Below are 14,616 nucleotides of genomic sequence, written 5' to 3'. Positions count from 1 at the left end.
GTTAGGAGTCTTACCCAAGGACTCTTATTGGTGTAGCGCAGCATAGTCACCCAGACTGGGAATCGAACCCTGGTCTCCCACATGGTGTTGTTGTAACTCAATGGTGGTGGTGTTATCTGTTGCGCCACACCAACCACTACCGTATTAACCACCAACCACACCAACCACTACTGTATTAATTACTGAAGTTTGTAAATTCACAAAAAAATCTGGAACCTTTAAGGTTTTTAAGACACTTTTTTTCTTAAACTATAGTTTTTCTGATACCTTGAAGGATTCTCTGTTTGCAATAATAAAACATTCCCTACAACTTGTAAATTATTGAAAGCACTGGCTGGAACATGAATTACGTTAGATGGGTAGAAGATCAGACCCAGAGAGAGCAAACCTATTTCCTGAGTTATTTGCTTTAACACCATCAGCTGAACAGTCGTCACACAAGTAGTAACATGCCTAATTAACTGGAAAAAACAAGTAATTTCAGCATAAATCTATTAAAGCTGGAAGATGATACAGAGTGCCCCTGTATTCTGCAAACAGACTGGCAGTCCTTTTTCTACCTGATTGCCAAATCAGGCAGAAAAGGGATTTGAAAATGACGTTACCCTCAATAAAAAAAAGGAGCACTGCGGTACTACATACTACAGCTAATGCTTACAGTCTTGTGCAAAGGTTTGGCCCAATGACATGATTTACTCATTACTAGGGAGCATATTAATGCATTTATGCATTTCTGGATAAGGAAGTTAGAAACTAAAACATGACATTTGGTGTTTTTTATTTCTAATAAATAAATATTGTGAACTTAAAGTATTTGATGAGTTCTATAATATTCTAATATATTCTTTGTACAAAAAAGTAAAAAGTAAAAAAAAAAAACATTAAATACTACTAAGGAAGCAAATTTTTGAATTTGCTAAATAATTATTTTAGTTTCGTTTTAAAATAGCGAAAATTAAAATAGCAACTGGGACAATAAAAAAAAAATTAAAATAGTAAAAGATGCAAAAATGATAAGTTTAAGATGAAACTGAAACAACAACATCCAGTATCACCTAAGATATAAAACGTTTTTGCACAGGATAGCTTAAAAATGTCTACCTTGTTCCACAACATTTTTAAAGAGGGATTATTTATTTATTAATTTATTTTTTTTACCATGGTCGTCTTGCCTGGACCGTAACCCCTGTGCTCTCTGGCTTCCCCCTCCAGGTACATGGCCATCATCCATCCGCTGAAGCAGCGCCTGTCGTCCACTCAGACCAAGGTGATCATTGGAGTGATCTGGGTGCTGGCGCTCCTGCTGGCCTTCCCGCAGTACTACTACTCCAACATTGAAAAGCTGCCCGGCCGCGTGGTCTGCTACATCGACTGGCCCGAATACATCGTCATGGACTTCAAAACGATGTAAGAGGGATTCAGCTGTTCGTCTGAGTGGAGGCAGTGGCTTTATTAGTGGAAAAAATGAGCTCTGTCCTAAGGATAGACTATATGGTATATATGATATACGCATAGGCTTCCATAATAGCTAATCGGATGTGCACCCAGAGACCTTGGCTTACTGACTGTGTTTGGGGTCCACATTTAGTTTCAGTTCTAGGCCTAATAAATTAATCACAGTAGCCCGGGGCAGTATGGAGGGCTGCAACCTTTTTTCCAGATCACTGCTGTCCCCAACGGCACATTCTCCACATACTGACTTACTTCACCAAGCAGCAGTTCATACATCGTGACCAATAGGCATGTTCTGTGTCCTCTTATTGGATTCTTATTGGTCAGTTTCGGGTATTTGATTAAGCAGCACTTTGTAAACCCTGTTACGTCCACTCCCATGGCCTACTGCCAAATGTTTGTGGACACCCCTTCTAATGAATGCATTCGGCTACATCAAGTCGCACCCATTGCCGACACATAAACGCAACTTGTCTAGTTCCTGTAGAGAAGTACTGCCAATAGAATAGGACTCTCTGGAGCAGATAATCATGTACCTATTGGCACCATGCTGCCTAATGCCAGGCGTGGGCTATAGAGGGGTATAAAGCCCCCCCAGCAGCATTGAGCTGGAAGGCGCTCTTTCCAATACTTGGGGTGGAGTTGGGGATGAGGTGGAGTGGTGATCATCCTGACCTCATTAACGCTCTTGTCGCTGAATGCAATCAAATCCTCACAGCAATGCTCCTCCAAACTCTAATACTGGACAGTAGAGACCGTTACTTCAACAAAAGCAGGATAAGCTCTATTTAATACCCTTGATTTCGGAAGAAGCAATCAATCAGCAGGTGTCCAAATACTTTGTCCTTATAGAGTTTCGTGATCAGCAGAATGTTCAGCCTCAAGAGATAATGTCCATGGCCTGACACCTTACTGACGGATTGTGTTTACTGGAAAGCTTTGTAAAAAAAAAAAAATTGTTTGACTTGTATGGGTGGTGGCGACATTTCATTACCCGAGGGTTCATCTACGTACTGTTCCTTTATCGGGAAACGCTTTGTAGTCCAACGGACGCCCTTGCGTTTGGGGTCGGAAGGACATAAAAGAACTTAATTTCATGGTTTCTAACTTTTTTATTTGAGCCCGCGGTCTCTTGGGTTTGGGTGGCGGAGTGTTTTAAAAACAACAACGTGGGTGTTAAATGAGAACGAGGCCCCCGTCCCCCAGAGAGACGGCGGGGCGGCGAGTTCACCTTGATAAAAAAGACGCCGCTCGAGGAAAAGCGAGGTTCTCTCAGGCGGCAAACTGCCTCCGGCGAAAACACCCACGCTCCTACTAAGACAGACAGCCACCACTGCGCACCTGTCAGAACTCAGGAGGAAGACCAATGAGGAGTGTGTGTAGGGTTTGTGATGCCAGATGAAAAGGAATGGCTTGTGACATTGGTATGGACATTCTGAAGTCAATGGGATTTACTGTGGCTCACCCAAGACCGTAGGTTCATTGAGCATTTCCCTTCCTTATTTCTCTCTCTGCTCTTTCTCTGTCTCTCCGTCCTTCTGGTCCCCTCAAAACGTCTTCGTTCTCCAGATATTAGACCTGCTCTGTCTAGGCATGAAGATCAGAAGAAGAACTTCAGCCGTCTAGAGTAAGACATTCTGCTTAAAAGGATGCAAATTCGACTAGGCAAATAGGGCAGCAGAGTGTGCTGGTGTCCTCCTTTGACTCAAATGTGGACATATGTCCTGATATTGTCCCGGCCGTGAACTCAGCTATAGACTTTCAAACCGTTTTCGTCAGCAAAATGTTGGTTGGGAACTCAAATACAGCCTAATAACTTTACACTCAGCTCCATATTAATAGTTCAGATTGACCCCATACTTACAAAATTTCGTTTAAACCCGAATACAGCCTGATCCAAGCCCACCCAAACTACAGTACCACACTTTGAGACAGATTTGAGATAGAATTCTGGTGCAAACCTGAATGTAGTTTGAGCTGCTTTCACTCAAAACCTGACCAAACTTTAGCCTGAACATGAACCTGACCCAGCCTGTACCACCACACCCAGCTTTGAGCCCTAAACGAACCCAATTTTTCATTTTTAACTAACAACATTTTGTACAAAACAGAGCATCCAACACGCTTGGCGGAAAAGCTCTGTTGTTTTGTTCTCGGATACGCTAGGAGGAAACCTTATAAGTGCCATCTACCCACCTGGAGAGAGCACGGCCAATTGTGCTCTCTCAGATTCCGGCCGCTGATGGCAAAGAGGCACGGCTTCAGATTTGAACTTGCGACCCCCGGGGCCATTCTGAGCCCTGAGCCCTTAGGTTCTTGGCTTGTCTAGCAGAATAACTACTAAAGAACCACTGCTTTATATGAAGGTTCTTCAGAAAACATTACAAAGTATCTGATCTCCAACAATGTTCCTTTAGAAGAATCATCACTGAAGGGTTTTCGAGGAGCCAAAAACCTTTCCGACCGCTTTATTTATGAGTGGTTCCACACTCACCGATATAGAGCTGCTAGGTGTGAAGAATTCAGCATTCAGACTCTCACTCTCGGCTCTTATTCCCTCACCAACGCCATCATAGGCGAGTTTAGCAGGCAGAGCAAAGCCATGGTCCTCTCTCGAAGTGTAACTCGTAGCCTTTTAGAGAAGCCTGTTAGGCCCTTAGGCTGAAAGAACAAAGAGCTATCAGCGGCAGGAGGAGAAGACTCGCACACACACATCCATCTTCGCCATCTCCAAAAAAACAGAACATGCAGTGGTTCTTCTCACTTACAGAGATCGTCTGCAGTCAGTGGCACAATGAGCATGTATCATTAATTCTTCGATGCTAAAGAAGACCACCTGGAACGTCCAGACCTGATTCTCTGGACAACTCCCGGGGTTTATATGTGATGTTTTCAATGGCTCTAGCTGGCTGTGTCAACGCCACGGCCTTCAAGGCTGGACTTAGGCCTCTTCTTCCGCCCACCGACTGTGCACTTGCCCGATTCAGTGCACCCTAGAGCAGCTATAAACAGGGTAGAAAACAGAATATAATAATAATAAAAATATGAGAATGAGGAACTTGAACCCAATCTCCAGCACAATGAATATTCATGACATGAAGTCTGAGTCGGACCGGACCTAAGAGCCAGTTCTGGTAGGGTTTGGATGGCAATTTGGAGCTCTAATGGGAGACAGGGCACTGCAGATCAGGCGTTCATGCAGGTTTGCATGGTGGTGATATGAATATGAATGCTGGGATATAAATAGAGGCGTTAGTATTATGAAAGCTTGGATTCCCGACCTGAGCTCTCCCTCACACACACACACACACACACACACTGGCAGGAGGAAACGTACATCGCACATTCTCTGTACACACAATAGCTCCCTCTGTCTGACATACACTCACACACACACACACACACACACACACACTCTACTACTGCCTGCTTGTGTTGGAGCCCACAAGCCATCCCAGGCGGTCAGTATAATGCCAGGCGTCAGCTTAGTGAAACTGTTCAATTCTTGTGCCGGAAAGAGAGACAGACAGACAGACAGGCAGACACACACACACACACACACACACACACACACACACTGCTGAAATAAAATGTCATTTTATTTAATAGTAAATTACACATAGTGTAAACAGTGTTGTGTGTTTTGCTTTTATAGTTTTATATAAAGAAAGCTGTTAAATGATAAATAATATAAAGTCCAGGGTGCTAATTATATTATAATGGATTCTGGATATTAACATTATTAGAACATCAGTCTAGATATTAATACAATTATTAGTAATATTAATTGTATTAGAGCTTTATTCTGGATATTAATGTTATTAGAGCTTCATACTGGATATTAATGTTATTAGAGCTTCATTCTGGATATTAATGCTATTAGAACTTAATTCTGGATATTAATGTTATTAGAGCTTCATTCTGGATATTAATGCTATTAGAACTTAATTCTGGATATTAATGTTATTAGAGCTTCATTCTGGATATTAATGCTATTAGAACTTAATTCTGGATATTAATGTTATTAGAGCTTCATTCTGGATATTAATGTTATTAGAGCTTCATTCTGGATATTAATGCTATTAGAACTTAATTCTGGATATTAATGTTATTAGAGCTTCATTCTGGATATTAATGCTATTAGAACTTAATTCTGGATATTAATGCTATTAGAGCTTCATTCTGGATATTAATGTTATTAGAGCTTCATACTGGATATTAATGTTATTAGAGCTTCATTCTGGATATTAATGCTATTAGAACTTAATTCTGGATATTAATGTTATTAGAGCTTCATACTGGATATTAATGTTATTAGAGCTTCATTCTGGATATTAATGCTATTAGAACTTAATTCTGGATATTAATGTTATTAGAGCTTCATTCTGGATATTAATGCTATTAGAACTTAATTCTGGATATTAATGTTATTAGAGCTTCATTCTGGATATTAATGCTATTAGAACTTAATTCTGGATATTAATGTTATTAGAGCTTCATTCTGGATATTAATGTTATTAGAGCTTCATACTGGATATTAATGTTATTAGAGCTTCATTCTGGATATTAATGCTATTAGAACTTAATTCTGGATATTAATGTTATTAGAGCTTCATTCTGGATATTAATGCTATTAGAACTTAATTCTGGATATTAATGCTATTAGAGCTTCATTCTGGATATTAATGTTATTAGAGCTTCATACTGGATATTGATGTTATTAGAGCTTCATTCTGGATATTAATGCTATTAGAACTTAATTCTGGATATTAATGTTATTAGAGCTTCATTCTGGGTATTAATTTTATTAGAACTTAATTCTGGATATTAATTCTATTAGAGCTTCATTCTGGATATTAATGTTATTAGAGCTTCATTCTGGGTATTAATTTTATTAGAACTTAATTTTGGATATTAATTCTATTAGAGATTCATACTGGATATTAAATGTTATTAGAGCTTCATACTGGATGTTAATGTTATTGGAGCTTCATACTGGATGTTAATGTTATTGGAGCTTCATACTGGATATTAATGCTATTAGAACTTCATACTGGATATTAAGTCATTTGAATACTTTGATATATATTTTTATAAATTAATTTAATAATATTTCATAGCTTTGATCAGTAACATTTGCACATGTACACCCAGACCCCTCCCGTGAGACCACCCACAATGCTGCTTTGTCAGCCTGCATGAAAGTGGGGATGTATTTGAAATGCGGCATGGGGCTGCTCTGAGTGGGCGCGTCACGGTGTGTGGTGTGTTTCACTCTGAGGGGGCTGTGTGGGTAATTCTGCTCTGACACTGCAGGTGGTCTCCAATCTGTCTGACTCAGACCAAAAACGGCATCGCACGTCTAAGCCGAGACCTGCACACACTGCGCTGTGTGTCATCTCCATCATCTGTCCTTTTACTCCGTGTAGCTGTCGCGCCCTCTCACTCCCTCCTTCTCCGCTGTGAGTTTCTCTCTCTATTCTCTCGCTCTGCTACTTCTACTGCTTTGAATGATGTACTCCTGCTGTTTCACTCCTCTCTCACTCCTTCACACCCCCCCCCCCACCTACTGTTCCCGCCTCACCACGTCGGCTCTTTACCCCGTCTCTCTTTTTCCTCTTTCCTCCTCCATCTTCTCCTACTTACGGTTCTCTAGCGTTCTTTTCCTCTTGTGTGTCCCCTCTCTCTGCCTCTCTCTCCCTCTCTCTCCCTCTAAATTGCTCTCTCTCCAACTGTGCTGGACCCTGTTGAGTGGTAATCAGCTAAGCACTGATTTTTGTAAATTGCTATAAAACCCCCTTCTCGCGCCACCCGGCAGGCTGAGACTGGCAGCCCCCAACACACACCTGCCTGTCTTTTACCACCACTGCACATCTAGTTCCACACACTCCTGGCCAGATGGAACAGAAGAGAGCTGTGTGTGTGTGTGTGTTTGTACACACACATACAGGCCATAACAGTATCACATAGAGACTTTTATATAAGATACATGCCGAATACATTGCTAGTTTATACACACTTTATTGACAAAAGTATTGGGACACCTGCTAATTCATTGTTTCTTCTCAATGGTATAAAAAAAAGAGCTTACCCTGCTTTTGTTGGAGTCACTGTCTCTACTGTCCAGGGAACAAGGCTTTCTACTAGAATAGAACTGGATTTTGGAGCATTGCCATGAGGATTTGATTGCATTCAGCGACAAGCAATAGTGAAGTCAGGATGTTGGATGATCACCACCCCACCTCATCTATCCAATACTCACAGTATTGGATAGAAGGGCTCTGAGTCATGCACGTGTGTTGGAGGAGACGTGCTCGTCCTCACCCTCCTAGTGCTGGGGGCATTGTGAGTAATAGGTGGAATTCACATGAACATGGGTTGAAAATTAGGATAAAAAAACAGTATTGGACGGAGCGCCATCATCATTGCAGAGAACACAGCTCCACAGCTCAATGCTGGGGGGGGGGGGGGGCTTTATACCCCGTATGCTTGCACATTTGTGTCAGCAATGGGTTCATCAGAAAGGGTGTCCACAAACATTGTATATTGAACTTTGTATAGTGTATAAATAGTCTATAAGTGTTCAAATGTTTGTGGACACCCTTTCTGACGAACCCATTGAGCTACTTCATAATCATATGTGGTGGTGCTGCTAATGGTGCTGCTTAATGAGGTGTCCCATCTTGCCTTTAGTTTTGTAGCCATATAAGGCTTCCAAGCCAAAGAAGCTAGCAGCACATCTTCCACTCCACCATGTGTTTGACAAGCTAAAACAGATGACACATCTTTGGCCGACAGTCGTTCCATATCGCTGCCAATAGCAGCGATGTGAGATGAGCTGCTATTATCGCAAGGTGCAATCATGCCGTCAAATCCAAGTCTCACTGACCACGGCAGACCTAGACTGGCAGATTCGCTCGTTGCAGTCTGGGCCTCCTTCTGAAGAAAGTCCAGCATCTCGCCAGGTCCCTCACCGGCGACCGCAGCTAAGAAACACTGCCTCCGCACCAGGTGGTGCTTTTACATGATGTTCCCCCAGCGCAGAACTCCACAGTGAAACGCGGCGAAGCGCGCAGAACTCTGAAAAAAGGAAATCCTGAGAATAGAAATGCGACACATAGCGAAAACCCCCTGCTGGGAGGTGTCGCAATTATGCTACATTCTTCCGCCACTCGCCTGGCTGGGCTCGAAAGAAACGATCTCCCCGCTCCCCAGACGGCCGTGTTGCTATTAACTCACTATGCGAGGTGAAACAGCGCTCTTAGGGCGAAGAGGTAGAGGGTGAAGTACTGGCCTCCAGAGATGTGAGGGGTTAGGCTCAATAGGCTCAGTAACCATTAAGCCAATATATCTCATTATCATGTACAAGAAGACTAAAGAGGACTGGACAGAAAGGACAGATGAGGGTCCTACAAAAGCTCTGGCACAGGTATCTTTGGATGACGTCCCGGTCTCTGGACGACACATACATGCAGCCAGTCACTACATCACTGTTGTATTAGAAGGGCATAGTGGTGTTTCAGATAGCACAAACAGGATTCACACAGCATGTCCGATAAGTGTGACCAGGACTGAAATCATAACAATCCGACACAAGTCAGAAAATAATAATATTTATAAATGAAAACAAGTCTGATTGCAATACTGCTGACTTCAGCACTAGCCTGACTAAAAATAGTATCACATTCAAGACAAGTCTGCGTACAAGTACTATCAAGTCCAAGAAATCCTGATTACATCATGATTACAGATATTATCCAAAGTCCAAGACAAGCTTGGGTACAAGTTCTATCAGGTCCCAGACAAGTTTGACTACAAATACTATCAAACCTTCAAGAAAAGTCCAAATAAAAGTACTATTAAGTCCAAGAAAACTGAGTAGAAATACTAATAAACTCTGATTACAGATACAATGAAGTCTAAATGAAATTTACTATCAAGTGCAAGACAAGTCTGAGTACAACTACTATGAAGTTCAAGACTAGTCAGAGTACAAGTACTATCAAGTGCAAGACTAGTCTAATTACAGATACTGACGAGTTCATGACAAGTCTGAGTACAGTACTAAAGTTCAAGACAAGTCTGAGTACCAGTACTATAAAGTTCATGACAAGTCTGAGTACAAGTACTATGAAGTTCAAGACTAGTCTGAGTACAAGTGCTATCAAGTGCAAGACTAGTCAAATTGCAGATACTGTTGAGTTCATGACAAGTCTGAGTACCAGTACTATAAAGTTCAAGACAAGTCTGAGTACCAGTACTATAAAGTTCATGACAAGTCTGAGTACAAGTACTATGAAGTTCAAGACTAGTCAGAGTACAAGTACTATCAAGTGCAAGACTAGTCAAATTACAGATACTGTTGAGTTCATGACAAGTCTGAGTACCAGTACTATAAAGTTCAAGACAAGTCTGAGTACCAGTACTATAAAGTCTAAGACAAGTCTGAGTACCAGTACTATAAAGTTCAAGACACGTCTGAGTACCAGTACTATAAAGTTCAAGACAAGTCTGAGTACCAGTACTATAAAGTCTAAGACAAGTCTGAGTACCAGATACTGTTGAGTTAATGACAAGTCTGAGTACCAGTACTATAAAGTTCAAGACAAGTCTGAGTACCAGTACTATAAAGTTCAAGACTGGCCCAAGTACAAATGCCATCAGATTCAGGAAATCTGAGTAGAAATACTATTAAACTCTGATTAGAGATAAAATCTCCAAAAGAGTCCAAGACAAGTTTGGGTACAAGTACTATGACGTTCAAGACTAGTCAGAGTACCAGTAGTAACAAGTTTAAGACAAGTCCAAATACAAGTACTATCAAGTCCAAATACAAGTACTTTTAAAAGTTCAAGACAAGTCCAAGTACTATCAAGTTCAAGACAAATCTGAAGACAAAATTCGACAGATACTGTCAAGTTCAAGTCCAAGTACAAGTACTTTCAAAAGTCCAAGAAATCTGAGTAGAAATACTTTTACACTCTGATTACACATAAAGTCCAAGACAAGTCTGAGTACAAATACTATCGAAAGTGCAAGACAAGTCCAAGTAAAAGTACTATTAAGTCCAAGAAATCTGAGTAGAAATACTTGAATTATAATTACAGATACTATCAAAGATACTATCCAACACAAATTCAGGTGCACATTTTAATAAAAAAAAAAGTCTCAAGTTCAGACTTAAGGACCGAAACCAGAGACCAGTGGCTGAATCATGACAGGCTTGAGTATAAGTACTTTTGAAACAAATACAAATACTACTGTAGTGCAGTACCGTCCTACTAAATACCACTATAGCTCTGTACTGCCATTCTAGGTGCAGGTGACAAACAAGATATTAAACAGGATATGAGATGTATTATGATTTTATCATTTTAGGGAACTGGAGTGGGATCAGTGTTGATTATACCATCTTGTATCTAATGTGTGCACTGTACTTGAGTGGTGACTATTAGAGCTCTGGCGTGCTGTCAACAATAACGGTAAGAAAAACAGCCCAGATGCCATGTTTATCACTCGCAAATGGTCCCACTACTGCTGTGATTGTTTATCCTACAGAAGAGCTCAGTAATGCCGTCAAAGCCAGCCTGCTTTGTGGACCTGATTTATTGACTACTCTTGCATGACAAGCTGTTTGTTTGCTTTGGGGGAAACTTTTAATACTCAAGAACCTCTTTAACTCTTGTTAGTCAAAACCAGCTTCATGGATAATCAGCATTACCCAGCATTATGGGTAATCCTCATTTAAAACCGCATTAAAAAGAATGCTAAAAATGTAGGCCTCCATTCAGAAAACATGATAAAATGACAACCATGAAGAAACAACGGTGATTATTTTGGTCACAATTTAAAAATGACATTTAGGTAATATGCAAATGATTTGTAGGCAGACTTAATCACTGTAACGAACACATGAAGCACCCAGGGAATTGAAGCCACATAAAGCCACACTGAAACAGGAGCTAATTATACCCCAGATAAGACCAGAAACAGCTGGGAAAAGAGGGGTGACAAACTAAACACAGGTGGAAACAATAATGATAAAGCTGGAGTAGACAGGAGGGTCATTTTTTTAAACAATGGCTTATATGTGTATTGTAAAGTAATATTAATGCAGAAATTAATAATTAGTATTTCTTACCATTTCATTAGTTCATGATGAGTTATTTCCTTACAGTGGCAGCGAATGCAACAAGGGGTGGGTCAAAACAGACTGTGTCAAAATAAAAGTCACAAATACAAACAAACAAACAGGCTGTGTCTAATCTGTCTAATACGTGTCTAATACTAATACAAAGAGACTGCGTTAAAATAAGTCACTACTACAAACAAACAAACAGGCCATATCTAATACGTCTCTTCTATGCCGAATACGTGTCTAATACATCTCTAATATGTCTAATACGCGTCTGATACGTCTCTAATATGTCTAATACGTGTCTAATACATCTCTAATATGTCTAATACGTGTCTAATACGTGTCTAATACGCCTCTAATATGTCTAATACGTGTCTAATATGTCTAATACGTGTCTAATACGTCTCTAATATGTCTAATACGTGTCTAATACATCTCTAATATGTCTAATACGCGTCTGATACGTCTCTAATATGTCTAATACGTGTCTAATATGTCTCTAATATGTCTAATACATCTCTACTATGTCTAATACGTCTCTTATATGTCTAATACGTGTCTAATACATCTCTACTATGTCTAATACGCGTCTGATGCGTCTCTACTATGTCTAATACGTGTCTAATATGTCTCTAATATGTCTAATACGTGTCTAATACATCTCTAATATGTCTAATAAGTGTCTAATACGTCTCTTATATGTCTAATACGTGTCTAATACATCTCTAATATGTCTAATAAGTGTCTAATACGTCTCTTATATGTCTAATACGTGTCTAATACATCTCTACTATGTCTAATACGTGTCTAATACATCTCTACTATGTCTAATACGCGTCTGATGCGTCTCTACTATGTCTAATACGTGTCTAATATGTCTCTAATATGTCTAATACGTGTCTAATACGTGTCTAATATGTCTCTAATATGTCTAATACATGTCTAATACATCTCTAATATGTCTAATAAGTGTCTAATACGTCTCTTATATGTCTAATACATCTCTAATATGTCTAATAAGTGTCTAATACGTCTCTTATATGTCTAATACGTGTCTAATACATCTCTACTATGTCTATTATGTGTCTAATACGTCTCTACTATGTCTAATACGTCTCTACTATGTCTATTATGTGTCTAATACGTCTCTACTATGTCTATTATGTGTCTAATACGTCTCTACTATGTCTAATACGTCTCTACTATGTCTATTATGTGTCTAATACATCTCTAATATGTCTAATACGTGTCTAACAGTAATACAAACAGACTGCCAAAATAAAAGTCACAAACGAACTTCGAAGATCATGTTAAAAATAATAATCATTATAATAATTAATACAAACAAAGCAGTAACACAAAATACTTTCAAAAAGCTAAAATTACTGCCTCTAATTTGTCTTCCGTTTTTGCTGATCCAAAAAGCGATCCAATCTGTGACTCAAAAAACGTGATCTGATTACTATATATGTAATATGTATAAGTGTTCTTTGGGGACTAAATCAAGGTCTCAGACATCAGGCAGTGTGTATTCATAATCATTTAGTGAAAAAGCTTTCTGTGGGTGAGATTTTAGAGGTCTTTAACTCTTTGGACGCCTGGTTCCGTTCACCACCACTGTGAACAAATGAGACTGGGTAAGTTTCTCTAGATTAGAGGGTTTCACACCAAATCCACTCTGAATGACTATATTTATATCTTCATGTTGAACTATGCAGAGAATTTCGAAAAATCAGATGAATGGTCCTTTAAGAGCGCTATATCAAATACATTCTGGATTACAGAAGATTTCCAGGTGGTCCACGGCCTCTGTGTATGGGAACTTCGAATGTTATCGTGAACATCACCTGCATTTGTATATATATCTGCGGTTATCTACGTGAATGTGCATTACCCTCTTTAAAAGCCAGTAATTGTTCTTATTCGCTTGGCCCGTGTTTGACAGCGCGGTGGGAATGAAAAGCTTTCTATGCTCTCACATTCTAAACACGGCAGCGGGGTAATAACTCTGAACGTGCTCGCGGCCCGCGGCTATATCAAACAAACCGCCGGGTGTTTAGACTACGAGCGGTGGAGGCGAGACAGGAAATTTGATGGCCTTTCACTGCTGGCCGCTTGGAGGCCTTCCTCTCGGGTTGAACGTCTCGGTTTTGAGCGGATGGTCACGGTCGCGGCTGCGTAACCGGAGAGGCCTGCCCCTGAAACGACTTCCTGTGCTGCTCCTCTACTCACCTAGGGCTATGAATCGGGCCTTTTGTGGAGACATATGGCTTTTTAATTTCTGCAGCGGTAATCCAGGAGCATGATTACACTCGCGTCTTCCAGTAAAGGGGTGAGATCAATTAGGCCTTGATTACGGAGCCACGTTATGTAAAGGTCTGGTTAAAGGTATCAGGTTCAGGAAGACAAGCGGCCCATCTCCGATGTTGTTTTGACTGGCTGCCTGGACGGCCGCATGATAAATCCATCAAGGATGGAAGGTTTCGGTGCGTGCGCGCCAGCCCGAGACGGAGATGGACGATGGCCCCTTAATGTTTTAGCCATTGAAGCGCACTTTAATCAACAGCTCGGCAGGGGATCTTCTCTGATCCTCACCCTCCCAACTGTTCTCCATCTCTTGATTGTCGTTAATTGGTGGGGAACGGAACTTGAAGGCCTCAGCTGTCTGATGGCCAGTTGGGGTGAATGGACTGGGGGTCTGTCTCCCCGTAGAGACCCTCTGTGGTGAATCGGCGGGGTGCCGGATCTGGCTTGCTCGTTGTAGAGATGTAGGCATCTCCCGTTCATACAGGCACCAGCTGTGACACCGTGCAACCTGCATTAGCTACGGTTTAATCAAGCCATGGTCGGATTTTTCACTTCCCTCGGTGGACTCCTTGGATGATACCTGTTGTTGAGAGGCATGGTGTCCCAGAGGCTTGCTGATGCAAGAGGTCGTGAGTTTCATTCCAGACGCACGGGGCTGATCCAAGCTGAAAAGCTTCAGCTCAACGCAAGGGCCTAGACTGAGCTGGAGGGACGCTGGG

At 40.9% G+C, this 14,616-nt stretch overlaps 2 protein-coding genes across 2 annotated transcripts in view; one reads left to right on the top strand and one right to left on the bottom strand.

Moving 5' to 3' along the window:
* Positions 1-14,616, bottom strand: part of LOC140542319 (tetraspanin-15) — a 118,317-nt gene that overhangs the window by 43,840 nt on the left and 59,861 nt on the right. The gene's annotated exons all lie outside the window — the stretch shown is intronic.
* The window catches only part of tacr1a (tachykinin receptor 1a), a 44,003-nt gene that overhangs the window by 11,534 nt on the left and 17,853 nt on the right, over positions 1-14,616 (top strand). The window contains exon 2 of the mRNA XM_072665252.1: positions 1,213-1,407. Coding sequence (XP_072521353.1) covers positions 1,213-1,407 — 195 coding nt within the window. The remainder of the gene's footprint in view (positions 1-1,212; positions 1,408-14,616) is intronic.

The sequence above is a fragment of the Salminus brasiliensis genome, chromosome 20 (assembly GCF_030463535.1).
Source record: "Salminus brasiliensis chromosome 20, fSalBra1.hap2, whole genome shotgun sequence".
Taxonomy (NCBI): Eukaryota; Metazoa; Chordata; class Actinopteri; order Characiformes; family Bryconidae; genus Salminus; species Salminus brasiliensis.
This window is presented reverse-complemented; position numbering and strand designations above follow the sequence as displayed.